The sequence below is a fragment of the Bombyx mori genome, chromosome 20 (assembly GCF_030269925.1).
Source record: "Bombyx mori chromosome 20, ASM3026992v2".
Taxonomy (NCBI): Eukaryota; Metazoa; Arthropoda; class Insecta; order Lepidoptera; family Bombycidae; genus Bombyx; species Bombyx mori.
Window position 1 is genome coordinate 12,324,260 of NC_085126.1, and position 18,416 is coordinate 12,342,675.

The window sequence follows — 18,416 nt, forward strand, 5'->3', positions numbered from 1 at the left end:
AGCAACAGCCTGAAGCAGACTACTCTGATCAACCTCCGTGGAAATGAGCGGTCGCGTAAGTACGGCCGTCTCGGACGCTTTAGTGACGTTTAAAAGTTGTTTCTGATGAACAAAACGGTTAACAGGGGATGCAGTTGACCCAGTGGCCGGCAGAGGTGCCTGGTGGCCGGGAGGCGGAACAACTACTTGCTCTCGCCCTACTGCGGGGATGCCTCTATTAACTGTATTTTCGCCAACGCAAACTGGCTGTCCTAAACTTTGTACCCATCTTTCTGTTCTTTCTACGCTTACCCTGGCAGAACCACTGCGACTGCTGTGACTTGCCGCGGCTTCCGCGTCGAGAGCGGCAAGTTCGGCCTTCAGTTCGCCCTCCTCTACCTGCTGACGGAGTGCTGCCAGTCGACTTTCACGTTGCCTCTCACGTTCAGCCAGCTCCTGCTCGTGCTCAAGACGTCGGCGCAGGGCGAGGGCCTCTACGGCGGCCTTTTGAGCCTTAATTGTGGATGACGAGCGTGATGATTTTGACTTAGACGTCTCACTCGGAGCAATGCTGTCTACATGTTGGGAAGTACTAGGTTGTATAATATTAACTTGCAAACCAGTACTAGTCGCAGGGTTTGTCGGCATGATTTTACTTTTACTGCGGGTGATCATTAAGCGAGAAACAAAAATGAAATAAAGCAGTGAAAATTAAAACAAATACTACGAAATGAACGAATAACTAAAGCTACGTAATGAAAAATAGGTACGCTGAAAAATTACTGGTGAAGGACCAAAATGAAATGAGCAAACTCAACAAATCTCTGTAAAATGATAAACGATGAAACAAGTTGAGAATGATTATTTTTTAATAAAAACACAAAAAAAAGAAAACAGAAAGAAATGGGTAATATGAAGACAAACGTCAAAAGTGAAGTATATAAAAACTACATTACTTATCAAAATAGCAAAGAGGTTCACAACAACCTACATGTTTACTAATTGAAACTACTTGTGCATTACTGCATACCAGACTCCTAGTCCGTAGATACCAGCAGACAACAAAAGTACTTTAGCCCACTCTGAAACTTCGTGTCCGTTGCAACCGGAATGCTAAAATCTTTGGTAGCGAATATAGCCAGAGTCCGATCCTACCTCCAGCGTGTTTAGTGCCGATAGGTGAACGATCGCACGGCTCGTCTTGTGTTAAATGGTTACCGGACCCCATAGTTATAAACAAAGGCGCCAGCTACTTTGCAATGTGAGTTCGAAGTCTCAGTTTTATTGTGCTCTCAAAATAAATTTGTCACACGATGTTATTCCTTCTTAATGAACGTTTTGAGCTCGTGAACATGTACTAACAGAATGATAACGTAATTTAAAAAAAAAACCTGTTTGGATAGCAAGCTCAACTAATTTTTTTTTCACATCGTTTAATAAAGTCATTTTATGGTCATCTGCCCTTGATTTGCTGCAAATATTTATGTTAATCGGATCTCTTGAAGTTGATGAAAATGATCAAAGATTCCGTCACATAGATAGCTGCAATTGAAACTAATAGAAGCGTGTAAAAATTGCAGCTACTACAAGATCCGATTCAACTCTTAGGTATTGATCGATGTAACTGTATTTTCTCCTGACACAAAAATATCTATAGCTTTCCAGTGGAGGCTCCACCGGCCGATTCAGCAGCTGGCGGTCGTTGAACCCACATCGATCGGCGACAACTGGGTCAGGAGGCTCACATTGCATATCTCTTTAAATACATCTAATCTGTATTTATCACATTCACTACAATCGATAGCTTAATTGAAACACGCACAAGTCTTTGTGTGGTCTCTTAATGATAAGGCTTCTGTATTCTTTAGGTGCATTAGGCCTGTCGCTGTTTGTTCGTGAAAGAGACACGCTTATTGACAGCTATACGACGGACTGATCTAGGCCCACCAGATTAAGACTGGGCGGACTCCATGGCGATCAAGCACATATCAATCTTATACATACGTGCGCAAAATGTACCAACGAATTCTAGAGAGAGAGAGAGAGAGAGGGAGAGAGAGAGTATTCTTTATTGTACACCAAAAAACAAATAAACAGTGCAATACATTAAACACAAAAAAGTACAATTGACGGTCTTATCGCTAAGAGCGATCTCTTCCAGACAACCATCAGGTGGACCGGAATCATTTGGAAACGAACTACGCGCGGTGTACCATTCCAGTGAAATACATATACATGTATGTACACATACATACACACATACATATCTCCGTAAATATACATACAATTAATACACAAAGTATTATCTATATATTAATACGTGAAGCAAAAACTTTGTATCCCTTTTTAAGAAAATTGCGCGGACGGAGGAGTATGAAATTTTCCACACCTATAGAGAATATAGAGAAGAAGTGCACAATGCTAATATTTTTTATAATGTAGTCTTGGCGAAATTTGTGATTATAGAAGTATAAAATAGAATCATAATAGTGTACAAACTTACAATTCCAATTAATTATAGTCGAATTTCGACTACTGCGGGACCTCTAGTAATATAATAATTATTATTAAAAAAAAAAAATAATAATATTCTATTTTGCTTCATTACACATAAATAAGAATAACCAATTTACATATAAAAGTTACATTCTACGTTAATTTTATTTTCTTCTTTTATTTTTCTTCTTTGTAGTAAATATTAAATAAGTACAGCCTATATTGGTGTAATTGGTGATCATAAAGCAAGCAGTTCCTGCTGCTTAGCAGGCGTGAAAGTAGTGGAGTTGTTCTAGTATACAATCTTTTTTTATTGCTTTGATGTGTGGACGAGCTCACAGCCCACCTGGTGTTAAGTGGTTACTGGAGCCCATAGACATCTACGACGTAAATGCGCCACCCACCTTGAGATATAAGTTCTAACGTCTCATGTATAGTTACAAGCATCGGTGGTTCAGTGGTAGAATGCTCGCCTGCCACGCGGGCGGCCCGGGTTCGATTCCCGGCCGATGCATCCTTTTTTATATTTTAAAATTTATTCTCAAAACCGCCAAAAAAAATCTATGTCGTTACACATTGTAAATGCGTATTGCACATCTTTTCATTGTTCGTTTAATATATATTTACCACTTCGATAAAGCGGCACGACACGAGAACCCTCTCATCGTGGCCGCCGGTAACTACATTCCCGATCCTGCGGACAGAATGGAAAGCAGTCGACGTCGCCCAAAACACGTCATCTCGGATCCTCCCGATCCACTAACGGTGCTTTTAGGTACTTCAAGCACCGGTCACCGTTCTCGTCGAACCCGTCGCTTGCGACGAAGGGCTCGACGAGTAAATTAACTCTCAGACACAGCCCACTGAGTTTCTCGCCGGATCTTCTCAGTGGGTCGCGTTTCCGATCCGGTGGTAGATTCTGCGAAGCACGACTCTTGCTAGGGTTCGTGTTAGCAACATCGTCAGGTTTGAGCCCCGTGAGCTCACCTACTAAAGTTAGGCTACGCTGAAATAGCCGCTAGGGCTATCAGCTTAGGTAGGAAAAAAAAAAAAAAAAAAAAAAAAAAAAAGTATAGTTACAACGGCTGCCCCACCCTTCAAACCGAAACGCATTACTGCTTCACGGCAGAAATGCGTTTTCAACCCCGTGTCCCTGGGAGGCTGGCCCACTAATTACTTCAGGGCAGTCTCGTTTGTATGGAGCCGCACTAATGAAAAGAAAACTGCGCGAAAATGTCGCATTTCACGCGCGCACCACCTACATAATACCCATTGAATTCTCGCTGATATTCAAGTTCCAAAGTTCGTTTAACAATGAAGCTCCACGGACTTTTATAGCTTTACGAAAAAGTTCAACTCGTTCAGGAATAGTATGCATAATTATCATCCTCACAATCGCATAGATACTGTTTTAAAAGTTTCATTTCTCTAAGTAAGAATAATGTTTTGTTCATAGTGTGGGTATTAAGAGGAACTAATGCTTAAGTCTGAGTTGCACCGGCAGAACTGTAGCTTCAACGTTCAAGCCGGATGGTTCATTCGCGGCAGAAACAGGCAGACTGAAGTGGAACTGAGTCTGCTCTGCCACTAGCTACACGTCACTACTCTAACATCGACTAATAGGCACACTAATATTTTTATTTTTTTATTGCTTAGATTGGTGGACGAGCTCACAGCCCACCTGGTGTTAAGTGGTTACTGGAGCCCATAGACATCTACGACGCAAATGCGCCACCCACCTTGAGATATATGTTCTAAGGTCTCAAGTATAGTTACAGCGGCTGCCCCACCCTTCAAACCGAAACGTATTACTGCTTCACGGCAGAAATAGGCGGCGTGGTGGTACCTACCCGCGCGGACTCACAAGAGGTCCTAACCACAAGTAATTACGCAGATTAAAATTTGCGGGTTTGATTTTTATTACACGATGTTATTCCTTCACCGTGGAAGTCAATCGAGAACATTTGTTGAGTACGTATTTCATTAGAAAAATTGGTACCCGCCTGAGATTCGAATATTAATTCGAATAATAGCTTCAGTTCTGTCACAGTTACTGCAAATAGGACTGACGTTCTCTTAATAAAAGAACACAGCTGACGAATGTACAGCACATCGTTCAACGCAAGAATCACAACACACAACAACGAGGTCTTGTTGTTTGATGCTTGTATCAACGTTGTATTGTTTGTTTTACGTTTAATTCGTCCATAGTTTTCGTTCATTCATTACTTTATCCGCGAAACAAACTTTGGTACAACAACATGGAGAAAGATACAATAAACATGACAATGACGTTTAGCACTGTCAACTATCCGATAGGCCATCCTCAAGCCTTGCCAGGAATGCGCGAAATTTTAGATTTTTAATTAAATTTCCAACTAATCAAATACTGTAAAAGTACTGTAATTTACTACAAGACTAAGCGTTTTTTATGGGTTATATTTTTTATGGTCATATAATCATTCATCAATTAAAATTTTGAAATGCACTACATAGTATAAAACAAAGTCGCTTTCTCTGTCCCTATATCTGTCTGTCCCTATGTATGCTTAAATCTTTAAAACTAGGCAACGGATTTTGATGCGGTTTTTTTTAATAGATAGAGTGATTGAAGAGGAAGGTTTATATGTATAATAACATCCATTAAATAGTGGAGAAATCAATAATAAATTACGGTTTCCGAAGCGAAGCGACGGCGGGTCGCTAGTGTAGTATAAAATATATTCATAATGTGAAATAACGTTATTCATTTTTTCATGAATAACAGAATATTGTCAGATTTTTCAATTTGAAGTTCTGGTAGATCCTGCTTACTGCAGCAGGGAAGGGCCGCGTAGTGGGCAGTCCCCGTAACCCCTCGCCAGCAGATCAACCGTGAGATCATCCACCTCCTCAACCAACAAGAAGCTACAAAAACATAACGCAATAACATCGAAACCAACAACATTCAACAGCTAAATTGCTGTTTACCTTTAACCTTATATCGCATTACGTAGTAGTCGAGAGCTTAAAACGAGCTTATTTGATTCGAAGCTTCCACGATAGAAAAAGCTCAATAATCCGGAATAGCATCCGATGCCAATAACATTAGCAATAGGGGTGGCAATATTGAAGTTTTTTATTATATTTTTATAATAAATGAATTTCAACAAACGACTACGCTAGACGGGTAAACGAGCTCATAGCTCACCTAGGCTTAAGCGGTCGTCGGGGCCCAAAGGCATCACGACATGTATGCCACCTACCACGAGGACTGCGGTCGAAATTTTATTGTTTTGTATAACGACTATCCTTCTCTCTTTATCGAAACGCCTAACTGCCCCGCGGCGGATATTAACAGTATGGTGGTATTTACCCACACGGGCTCACAATCTGGCCTATTTTTTCTAACAGAGTAATGGACATCGCTGTGAGCACGTGTTGGGTGCTTGGGTATTGGCTTTAAATATTAGTGAAGTCTTTTTCCCTACCTATACTATACTAGATTCACAGAACTAATAGGTGAGCTCACGGAGCTCTAACCTGGTGACGTTGCTAACACTAGCCCTAGCAGCAGAAGAGCAGTGCTTTGCAGAATCTACCACGGATCGGAAACGCGATCCACTGAGAAGATCCGGCGAGAAACTCAGTGGGCTGTGTCTGAGAGTTCCTTATCAATGAACACTAGGTATGTCTAATTGAGAAAGCGTGTCTTCTGAATGCATGATTCCACGGTGCGCCCACAAGATATCTGAGGAATGTGCGACACACACATCCATACTAGCAAAGGCAGTGAGTACACAGTTATAATGTTTTAAGAAAATAACAAACAGCCAACTAATATAATGATTTGTTACTGAATGTATTCATTCGTATTTCAATAACCGCTCGTAATTATTGGACACGAAATAGATTCGAAAGAGACTTATTTCGAAGAACAAAAACATTTCGTGAATCTTTCATTGAACAGTCGAGACATTAGAAGACGGGTCACTTTGTTGTCTATGGAAGCGTATTTCTCATTAATTATTTGCTTTAATAAAAGTATTTACGACAAGAACGATTACGAAGATTGTCTTTGAAGTCTTTGATCTTTTTCCAACTTTTTTCCCTATTTTTAATATCTGTTTAATATTGACTTATGATATAGTGAGCTGAAGTGGATGAGAGAAAGCTTTATATTTGCAAACAAACGCACGACCCGCCTGGTGTTAAGGGTACCAGGAGAAGATCTTCGTTTTGAATGGCAACAAGTCCATGACGACAAGCAGCATCAGGTCTCTCTCATTAGTTTTAAGAGAAATTTCTCGTCGCATTTCATGAAAGCTCTGCGAGGCTCCTCAATTGGATCGGACGACATATATTCCAGGATCTGGATGTGAATACGTGCAAGTATCAGTTTTATCATGTGACTGCTGTCCCCCTCTCTCCCCACCACCATTCAAATGTCTGTTATACCCGAAAAGCGTGTCTGTTTCGCGGCAGATACAGAAATCAGGATGTGTCACCCCTGCGTAATTCCGCAAATGTAAATAATGAAATGTTCGGTATAAATCGCACACGCGGATCTCGCCTCAAACTAGAGCTCTATGTACTTTGGGAATCAGAGACTGATATCTGATACTCATACTAGATATATTCTAGACTAAATATTCAGAGAGAAGCAAACAAACCACACGAATGTTTGCTTCAAGTTGGAATCGAAACCACGACTAATACGACGTACAGCGCACCTACGGCCCTAGACAGCGACTCGAAGGGCATTGCTGACGACCATGGGCGACGGTAACAACTCATCATCGGATAGGAGGTTTAAACACAAACGCGAAAAAAAGTTGATAATATCTGGAAAAAAAACTCTATTTGTTGTTTTTCTGTTGTATCAATGTATCAATGAATTTTTGCTGATTGATACAAAACCGATCGTGAGATATGTCACGTTTCCAATTAGCTACGTCGGAGAGCACTTAAGCTTTTCCTTGGTTTTCTATTTTTCTCGCAAATACAACGCACCAAACTGAAATATCCTCTATGGCCATCACAGGAAGTAGATATAAGCAGGTGATGTTGAGGTTTGTGTAACACAGGTGTCATGAGAGTGTCTGTCCCCGTCATTATAATCGCCTTATCGTTGCCACCGCTGACTACTCCCCGAATCCTGATCACGCAGGAGCAAGTCACCGTCGACGCCCTAGACACGTCCTTACGGATCCATCAGATCCAATAACCTTTGCATTAGACGCCTTCAGCTCTAACACTAGGAGCAGGCTTAGGGACCTCGGTAACCGTACTCGTCGAACTCGACGAAGAGGTCGACGTGCAACCTAACCCATGAATCAGCCCGCTGAGTTTCTCGCCGGATCTTCTCAGCGAGTCGCGATTCCGATCCTGTAGTAGATTTATTCGCGAAGCAATTGCTCTTAAGTTGTTAGGTCTCCTTCGGAGGCGCTCGGGTAGCTGTTAGCAAGTCCCACCCCTCCTGGTTGAGCCTTTGCTCCCCCACCTGTCCTGGTGAAACTGGAAAGGCCTTCGGGCCACCAGTAATTTCTCAATCATAAAAAAAAAGTGTCTGTCCCGCTATAAAGATAAATAATAATTGTTCGTTCTTTCATCCTACAATATTTTTAAATTTAAAACAATAGCACAGAGACAATCTTCAAACAGCCACAAGAGCTTTCAATGGCTTGCTTCCCGTCACGCTCATTTCCGGTTCGACGATGACGTCGCTAATCGTGTGACGTGCATCCGGCGCGGATCCCATTTCCTCGGGTGTCGCTTGATTATAATATGTAGTACTTTCTTAACGGCTTAAAGTGTATTAGGTCCGCTTTCTGGCTACGCTTTTTTGATTCTTCTTCTTCTTTGTCGTTTCCTCACTACTGAGTGTCGTGACCACCTTGGTGCAGTTTTTGCACCAGCTTCCTCCAATGTTGCCTGCATTCGGCCTGCTTAATGGCGCCCGGGACGCTGGTGTTTGTGGCCTCCTTGACAATGACCGTCCACTTGGTTGGCAATCTTCCTCGACTTCTCTTTCCTTCCACATGACCTCCAACTATTAATTTTTCCAAGTTCTCAGGATTTTGTCGGGCCACGTGTCCGAAGTACTTGAGGAGACGCTGCATACTTTTTTGATTAGGATTGATTTATTGTTAATATTGTGGTAGTAGCCATCACAGAAGATATTTGACAGATGCCTGAATCTTGCTTACGACATTTTTTTCCTATCTATGCTAATAGCCTTAAGAGGCTATTTCAGCTTCGCCCTAATGTGTGTAGGTGAGCTCACGGGGCTCAAATCGGAGTGTTGCTAACACTGACCCTAGCAAGAGCAGTGCTTCGCAGAATCTACCACCGGGTCGGAAACGCGACCCACTGAGAAGATCCGGCGAGAAACTCAGTGGGCTATGTCTATGGTACAACATTTTCAAGATAAGCTTGCATACAAGTTCTGAACAACAACATTGGGACCGTCGGTCTACCGAGCAATATCACCCGCTCGGTGGAAGATCTTCCCTTTGTCGAATGCCTTCAGTATTAATGTTTGCGCTTGTACGTCACGACTCTTACCTTGGGTGGAGTACCAGCATTGTGGTGGCGGGCGGCGGCGGAATGCGCCCTGCGCGTGGCCTTGTAGTGCAGGCGTCGGAGGGCGCCGCCCGACCGTTCGGGGGAGTCCTCGCCGCGTGTTACTGTCATGTTACTGTCCACACCTGCGTATATTATTGTAATTATCACAAGTCGTCGTGGCTTAAAGGATAAGACGCCCGGTACATGCGTATCAAGCGATACGACTGTGCCGGTGTTCAAATCCCGCAGGCGAGCACCAATTTTTCTAATGAAATACGTACTTAACAAATGTTCAAACTCGCAAAATTATAACTTGTGTAATTATTAGTGGTAAGACGTCTTGTGAGTCCGCACACGTAGGTGCCACCACCCTGCCTATTTCTGGCGTGAAGCAGAAATGTATTTCGGTTTAAAGTGTGAGGTAATAGCCGTTGTACTGTTAAAACTGAGACCTTAAAACTCTTGTCTCAAAGTCGGTGACTCCGGTAGCCAGTTAAAACCAGGTGAATCGTGAGCTCGTCCACCCATTTAAGCAATAAAAATAAACACACTAGTAAAACACTTTTACCACTAAATCTATACTGCCGGACCCTCCTAAATCTATCTTCACAATCCGATGAACAGTTCAGAAGCGGTTGGAGGACAAACGTACAGGGAAACATCCGTTTTTATTAAGTGGATTGATAGAGAGTGATTACCTGCGGTGATTTCAGGGGAGGGTCGAGACGGCTGGATGTTGGGAGATTGGTGACGCCCATCCGACTGAAACAAAAACTTTCATACAGTATCTGGACATGTCGTGGCCTGAAATATAAAACGTCTACCGAATTCGTATTAATTATAACTACTATCCGGTAACGACTTCAAAGATGAATGAACAACAAAGGTCGTGTAATGAAAATTAACGTTATTCCTGGTGGCTGGACGTATCGTGAAGGCTTATGGAACCGTACAACGGTCTTGTCTATCTATCTATATATATAAAAATGAATTGCTGTTCGTTAGTCTCGCTAAAACTTGAGAACGGTTGGACCGATTTGGCTAATTTTGGTCTTGAATTATTTGTGGAAGTTCAGAGAAGGTTTAAAAGGTAAATAAATATGAAAATGCTGGGAATTAAATAATGATAACAATTTTGTTTTTCCTTTGATGTGTCCCCCGTCGGTCGGATTCCTTTTGTTTGTTTTAAGTTTATGTCTTGGCACTACGAAGTCTGCCGGGTCAGTTAGTTTCAGATAAAAATGCTAATTGATTCCGGAGTCCCAGACCCTGTTGCATATCTCGGTCAACACTACATCAACAGAAAGGCCGCATAGCAGCTCCGCCATATAACCTGCCATAACACTAAAATTCGACCTTTTAGCGCGCGGCTATCTGGTACAAATGACCCAAATAATTCGGTACAAGGTGAATGCGTTAAAGGTAAGCTGCAGGTCGGGGAGGCACATAAGTCAAGCTGAACGCGTTGTTAAGGCGCTGCCTAATCGCAATCTGAAACGAGTCTTATTGAATTAGGAGTAGGGTCGATAGTTATCGCTGCGAATTTCTTGTGCCAAAATACAATTTTACGTCCAACCTACAAATTGTATTAGAAATAGCACATGTTGTGTTGTTCTTTATTTTTTATTGCCCTTGTAGGCAGACGAGCATACGGCCCACCTGATGGTGACTGGTTACCGTCGCCCTTGGACTTCAGCAATGCCAGGGGCAGAGCCAAGCCACTTCCTACCTCTTAATACTCGCTACAAGTCTATTTTTAAGAAGGATATGTCAAAGCGCTCGGGAAACACCGTAGAAGGGAGCTCATTCCATAGCCGGATGGTACGTGGCAAAAAAGACTTCTGGAAACGCACTGTCGATGAACGCAGCGATTCCAAATAATATGGATGAACTCTGCTCCGATCGCGGGAGATGCTATGATAAAAGGAAATGAGGGGATCAAAATTCTCACTGAAATATTTGTTTTAATTGTACACTTGATCTATTCAAGATCTCACGGTCCACCCGGTATCAGTGTCGATAACCTGGTGCCCGGTTAACGACACATCGGGTGGAAGCCACTCCGCATCGGCTTTCAGAAACGAGCTCCAAGTCTCATTTATCTCGTCTGACATTGTCCTGCCTTCCAAACACCCCAGCTCACATAAATCACCAGATTAAAAGACTACTAGGACACACCGTTTTCAAAAATCACTTGTTTCACAAAAACACTCTGGATAAATCACACAACTGTGACGAATTTGAGAACTAAACCAGTAAAGTCAATTTGTAGTGAGTAAAGTCAATAAAGTAGAGTGCACTTTACCACTTTAGACTCTACAAAAGTGCCCACTCCGGACCAATTAGAAGAGAGACTAGCTCTCTTTCAGCGATACCTCCTACTCGTAAATGGACGCTGCACGCATTGAGATATTAGTCATACCCACTCACCGCGGATACTTATTGCTTCTCTTTACAAAATGAACGAGGCATAGTTAACGAAGCATATAACCCAATCATAATTACTTTGATCAAATGTATGTAATCAAGTTTTATTTATAAATATTTTCTAATAAATGTAATTATTAAAGCTTTTCTTACTTATTACTTAGTGAAAAGGTATCATTGGGGGTTGGTGCTTCCCGCTTCCGTAGGTTTAACCCGCGATTCCCTACAAGTGACCCCTGGGTGGTGCTAAACGGGAGCCGAAAACATAACCGGTGGTAGGACCTAGTCCGACTGGCTGGCGACTACCCTCCAACTAGAGTCCGCCGCCAAATAGCCTAGCTGTGTTCCGGCGTGTGGGTTGGAGAGCCAGTTCTATCCCTTCCCTTTCCCTTTCCTTGTTGGGGGTAAGTCTTGGTGACGCCTGGAACTTGCGGAGCAGACGTGCGTGCGAACTCACGGGGCGTGATTGTTTGACGGGGGTATAGGGAGACCCAGTGAAACGGTACCCGCTGCCGCCCGCCGGTCAGTAGGGGACCTGAACCCGGGTGTCTCTACTAAACTCCGCCCCGGGAAGCTGTCCCGCCAACCGGTGTAAAATCCTGTCGTGCGGTCGTCGTGCCGGAGTCGGAGACCGGAGTGGATCCCGGCGATCGCATGCAGAGTGGACTGGGGGCCCTTCCATGCCCTGCGTCGGTCTCTCACGCAATCCGTGGTCGAGCACGTACTATGTTCCGCGCTTCATTCAGGTGTTGCCTCGGTCTCACCTCCAACATCCTACCTCTCCTAATCCTACTCTCCGAAAATTGAACAACTATGAAGTCGACAAAAAAAAAGAAAAGGGTTTCACAGGCGGTTCCCCATTCCACATTTAATGTGGATTTCAGCAATGTCAGGGGCCTACATAGCAACCTTGACGCCGTACACCACCACCTTGAGACGGCGCAGCCTGCCCTGCTTTTTTTAACGGAGACACAGATATCTGCTCCGGATGATACCTCATACCTTGAGTACCCCGGCTACGTATTGGAGCACAACTTCCTGCGTAAAGCCGGGGTGTGCGTATTCGTCCGGGCTGATGTCTGTTGTCGCCGTCTTCGGGGCCTCGAACAACGGGACCTGTCCCTCTTGTGGCTGCGCGTAGATCACGGGGGCCGTAGCCGAATCTACGCGTGCCTGTACAGGTCCCACAGCAGTGATGCAGGTTCAGCTCTGTTTGAGCATGTGCAAGAGGGGACTAACCGCGTGCTTGAGCAGTACCCATCTGCGGAGGTGGTGGTTCTTGGAGACTTTAACGCTCACCACCAAGAGTGGTTGGGGTCCAGAACCACTGACCTCCCGGGTCGGACTGCCTACGATTTCGCCTTGGCCTACGGCTTCTCCCAGCTGGTGACACAGCCCACCCGTGTCCCAGATATCGAGGGGCACGAGCCTTCTTTGTTGGACCTTCTGCTGACCACAGATCCGGCCGGATACAGTGTGGTGGTCGACGCTCCGCTTGGATCGTCTGATCACTGCCTTATTCGTGCTGCCGTACCACTCTCTCGTCCTGATCGTCGAACGACGACCGGGTATCGAAGAGTTTGGCGGTATATGTCAGCAGATTGGGATGGATTGCGTGAATTTTACGCATCCTACCCATGGGGGCGGTTCTGCTTTTCCTCTGCTGATCCTGACGTCTGTGCGGACCGTCTTAAAGACGTGGTGCTCCAGGGGATGGAATTGTTTATTCCCTCCTCTGAAGTGCCCGTTGGGGGTCGCAGCAGACCCTGGTATAACAATGCCAGCAGGGATGCTGCACGCCTCAAGCGGTCCGCATACGTGGCATGGGATAATGCCAGGAGACGTCGGGATCCTAACATCTCAGGGGAAAGGCGGAAATATAACGCCGCTTCCAGGTCCTACAAGAAGGTAATTGCCAAGGCGAAGTCGGAGCACGTTGCTAGAGTTGGCGAGCGATTGAAGAGCTATCCCTCCGGGAGCCGTGCTTTTTGGTCGCTCGCCAAAGCTGCAAAAGGAAACTTTTGCAGGTCTAGTCTCCCACCACTGCGCAAGTCCGATGACAGTCTGGCCCACAGCGCGAAAGAGAAGGCTGACCTTCTGGTCAAACTCTTCGCCTCGAACTCGACTGTGGACGACGGGGGTGCCACACCACCGAACATCCCCCGGTGTGATAGCTCCCTGCCGGATATCTGCTTCACACAGTGTGCAGTCAGGCGGGAGCTCCGACTCCTGGACGTCCATAAGTCGAGTGGGCCAGACGGCATCCCCGCAGTGGTTTTGAAAACGTGCGCCCCTGAGCTGACACCTGCGCTAACGCGTTTGTATCGCCTCTCTTATTGCACTAACTGGGTTCCGTCTTCATGGAAGACCGCCCACGTCCACCCTATCCCCAAGAAGGGTGACCGGTCGGACCCATCGAGCTACAGGCCTATCGCGATAACTTCCTTGCTTTCCAAGGTGATGGAGCGAATTATAAACACACAACTCCTGAAGTATCTTGAGGATCGCCAGCTGATCAGTGACCGACAGTACGGTTTCCGTCACGGTCGCTCAGCTGGCGATCTTCTTGTATACCTTACTCACAGGTGGGCTGAAGCCTTGGAGAGCAAGGGCGAGGCTCTTGCTGTGAGCCTTGATATCGCGAAGGCCTTCGACAGGGTCTGGCATAGGGCACTTCTATCGAAGTTACCATCTTACGGAATCCCCGAGGGTCTCTGCAAGTGGATTGCTAGCTTTTTGGATGGGCGGAGCATCACGGTCGTTGTAGACGGTGACTGTTCTGATACCATGACCATTAACGCTGGCGTTCCACAAGGTTCGGTGCTCTCCCCCACGCTTTTCATCCTGTATATCAATGACATGCTGTCTATTGATGGCATGCATTGCTATGCAGATGATAGCACGGGGGATGCGCGATATATCGGCCATCAGAGTCTCTCTCGGAGCGTGGTGCAAGAGAGACGATCAAAACTTGTGTCTGAAGTGGAGAACTCTCTGGGGCGAGTCTCCGAATGGGGTGAATTGAACTTGGTTCAATTCAACCCGATAAAGACACAAGTTTGCGCGTTCACTGCGAAGAAGGACCCCTTTGTCATGGCGCCGCAATTCCAAGGAGTATCCCTGCCACCTTCCGAGAGTATCGGGATACTTGGGGTCGACGTTTCGAGCGATGTCCAGTTTCGGAGTCATTTAGAAGGCAAAGCCAAGTTGGCGTCCAAAATGCTGGGAGTCCTCAACAGAGCGAAGCGGTACTTCACGCCTGGACAAAGACTTTTGCTTTATAAAGCACAAGTCCGGCCTCGCATGGAGTACTGCTCCCATCTCTGGGCCGGGGTTCCCAAATACCAGCTTCTTCCATTTGACTCCATACAGAGGAGGGCCGTTCGGATTGTCGATAATCCCATTCTCTCGGATCGTTTGGAGCCTCTGGGTCTGCGGAGGGACTTCGGTTCCCTCTGTATTTTATACCGTATGTTCCATGGGGAGTGCTCTGAGGAATTGTTGGAGATGATACCAACATCTCGTTTTTACCATCGCACCGCCCGCCACCGGAGTAGAGTTCATCCATACTACCTGGAGCCACTGCGGTCATCCACAGTGCGTTTCCAGAGATCTTTTTTGCCACATACCATCCGGCTATGGAATGAGCTCCCCTCCTCGGTGTTTCCCGAGCGCTATGACATGTCCTTCTTCAAACGAGGCTTGTGGAGAGTATTAAGCGGTAGGCAGCGGCTTGGCTCTGCCCCTGGCATTGCTGAAGTCCATGGGCGACGGTAACCAATCACCATCAGGTGGGCCGTATGTCCGTCTGCCTACAAAGGCAATAAAAAAAAAAAAAAAAAATTCTGGATTTCATATTTCTTAAAACCATTCATTGTATTTTTATTCAATTAATTTAATCAATTTCAAGCATATTTCAAGATGTTGTCAATTTGCCAATGTTTTGTATTGATGATGACTTTGTTGGTGCAACTAAATAAATAAATAGTTGATCTTTAGAACTAGACGAATTAGACGAGCCGGCCGTTTTGTTTTTATTTCAATTCAGTTTATTTCTTATTTACTTATATTAATTATTGCTTTACTATTTTATTTGTTTCCCTCGTGATTTAACTTGTTTTATTGGCGAGAATCTTTAATTGGTTTTGTGTTTCTATTTGTTGTTATTATATTTTATGCTCTGATTTTATAATACCTTTAAGGAATTACTAGTTGTAGTTTAATGACTAGTTATCCAGGGTTGATCATTGGACAGGTAAAGAGAAAATGCCGTCATCTTGTCCTTACTGTAGCACTTGGAACCACTGCGTCCATCTACAGTGGGTTTTCAGAGATCTTTTCAGCCACTTAAGGATTTGCAATGAACTCTCATCAATGATATTTCACGTGCGCGATGACAAGGCCTTCTTCAAAAAAACAATAGTCTAAAAAAACTAAAAAAAATACACTTTTATAGAAAATCCAACTAAAAAATAGAAAACAAGTTTTATCAGTTTGAATTAAAAATTGTGTAAGAAAAAATGATTTTATTGTAAAAAAAGCGTGGGGTGCTTTTAAGGATATTATCAAAATACTAGCTGACCCGGCAAACGTTGTGTTGCCTTAAATTAGATTTCTAGGGAAATTCTACTGTAGAAAAAAAAACCTTATTAACCACATAATACCTCATTATAAACAAAAAGAAAATATCCAAAAAATAAAAATAAAATATAAATGTTTGGGGTGGACAACCTTTTTCACTTAGGGGTATGAAAAATAGATAGTAGCCGATTCTCAGACCTACTGAACATACTATTGATACACAAATAAAACCAAAAAAACATGGCTGAAAAATGTATAGTATTGTATAGCTCTCAAATATATTAAGTGTATAATCTATGATGTATAGTGAGTAAGTAAGACAGGAGACCGGCTTCGTCCTCATCCCTACTACGTGATGTTTGCTGGATGAGTGGTGACACCTGGCGGGGATAGCTGATCGATTGATAGTTGATCAGTAGTCGACCGGCGAGGGGGGGAGATCAAATTCAATTTTAAAAAAATCATAATTAAAGGAACTTGAAATTATAAACTCTGAATAAGAATTTATCGTACTACAATTATAATATTTAATTGCCATCTTGCAACCTTATTACGGATCTGTGCATAGAAAAAAAAAATTATTAATCGGGATGGAAAAATAGGGGTTGATCGTATAAGAGTGAAAATTGAGAGTAATATGATTTTTTTTATTTTAAGTCATAACAAAATAAAATAAAAAACTTTCCAAAAAAATTAAAGTTTATAATTAACAAATAAAAAATAGGGGTTGATCATAGAGGGATGAAAAATTGAGAGTAACATCAGATTTTTTTATTTGATTTTACTTGATGACAAAATAAAAATAAAAATGAAAATCTCGCAAAAAAATTTAAAGTTTTTAATTAGCAAATAAAAAATAAGGGGTGATCGAGAGGGGTGAAAATTTAGGGTTGTATGTATTATTGTATGTTGTATCATAAAAAAATAAAAACAAAAATTTTTGTCTAAAAAATAAAAAATAAAATTTAGGGGTGGACTACCCCTAACATTTAGGGGGATGAAAAATAGATGTTGGTCGATTCTCATAGATACCGGATAAGAACAAAAAATTTCATCAAAATCGGTCAAGCCGTTTCGGAGGAGTATGGCAACGAAAACTGTGACACGAGAATTTTATATATTAGATTTATAACTAATGATACCACCCAAATTCAAATTTATTAAAATTTATTTTCTATTTTTTAGTTGGATTTTCGATAAAAGCGTGTTTTTTTAAACTCTTTAATTTATTTCAATTTTTTTTTTACTTTAATTTTTTTTTTAATTTTCAAAACTTATCCGATGAATAGGTGATCGGCGCGACTGGTAGTTTCCCTTCTTGGTCTTGACGCAGACACTCCGGGTCTCAGGAAAACAAAAAATAGCTAATCCTGATTATCCTAGTAAGGACTGATAGGTGAGCTCACACGCTCATCCTGAGAGAACTTACTAACACTAGCCCTAGCAAGGGCAGTGCTTCGCAGGATCTACCACCGGAAAGAAATCGTGACCCACTGAGAAGATCCGGCGAGAAACTTTGTTGGCTGTGCCCATGGGATTATTACGTTTAAATTATAAAGAAACACTAAAAATAGAACAAATTTACATAAATTCGTAACGCGCGTTTTCGTCAAAAAATCAGTAGCGAATAAGTTTTGATCTTGACTATAAAAATATTATAATCACTCAGCTATTTAGTTTTCTTTTAAATATCAGCAACAAAACAAAATAAAATATAAAATGTAAAAGAATCTAAGTCTTGCTTTGTCAGTGATTATAGTCGAATTTCGGTCATTCAGCGAACACTGGTTACATAAAAGGATCAATCCGACCTTTACTGCTTGGAGTCGGAGTTGTATGTGTTTGTATACGTTCTGTAGTCGAGCCTACGGTCTGATCCGTCTTGGTTGTTTGTAGATGTTCTTTAGAGATAATAAGAATAGACGCGTAATCATTGAGGAGTTCCATGTAGGATTGGTAGATAATCTTCCGATCCATATTGTATCGGACATTTCACAAAACAGAAGCGTTCGTAAGCGAAGTGTAGTTAGCTATGCGACAACTAACGGCCGTTTTCAATAACGTATCTGAGTTTTCGGATAGATAGCTATCTCCGAATATCAGCAAGAGCGTATCTATAATTAGTTTGCGTTTCACAATCACGGATAATTGCTATCTCTCTTTAACCAACAGTAGATAGCTTCTTCCCTCCGATTTATCCGAGCCTCTTGATACGTTTCGTTCTACTACAAATACGAAACAACATCAGGTTCAAGACTTATTTTATTTTATTCTAAATTATAACTATAATTTAACCAGCATATTGTAGACTATCATAAACACATTTATTTATAACAAAAAGTAATAAAAACATATGTAGATTTTTTTAAATTGGACGTATTGCTATT

The 18,416-nt window shown here is 42.9% G+C and overlaps 1 protein-coding gene and 1 non-coding gene across 2 annotated transcripts in view; one reads left to right on the forward strand and one right to left on the reverse strand.

The window, feature by feature from the left end:
- The window catches only part of LOC101738532 (uncharacterized), a 121,024-nt gene extending 111,230 nt beyond the window's left edge, over positions 1-9,794 (reverse strand). The window contains exons 1-2 of the mRNA XM_062674426.1: positions 9,720-9,794; positions 9,022-9,164 (exon numbers count right to left, since the gene is read on the reverse strand). Coding sequence (XP_062530410.1) covers positions 9,022-9,150 — 129 coding nt within the window. The 5' untranslated portion in view covers positions 9,151-9,164; positions 9,720-9,794. The remainder of the gene's footprint in view (positions 1-9,021; positions 9,165-9,719) is intronic.
- On the forward strand, positions 2,919-2,989 carry TRNAG-GCC (transfer RNA glycine (anticodon GCC)). Its single transcript has one exon. It is a non-coding gene; the product is annotated as a tRNA-Gly (tRNA).
- Positions 9,795-18,416: the final 8,622 nt, after the last annotated feature.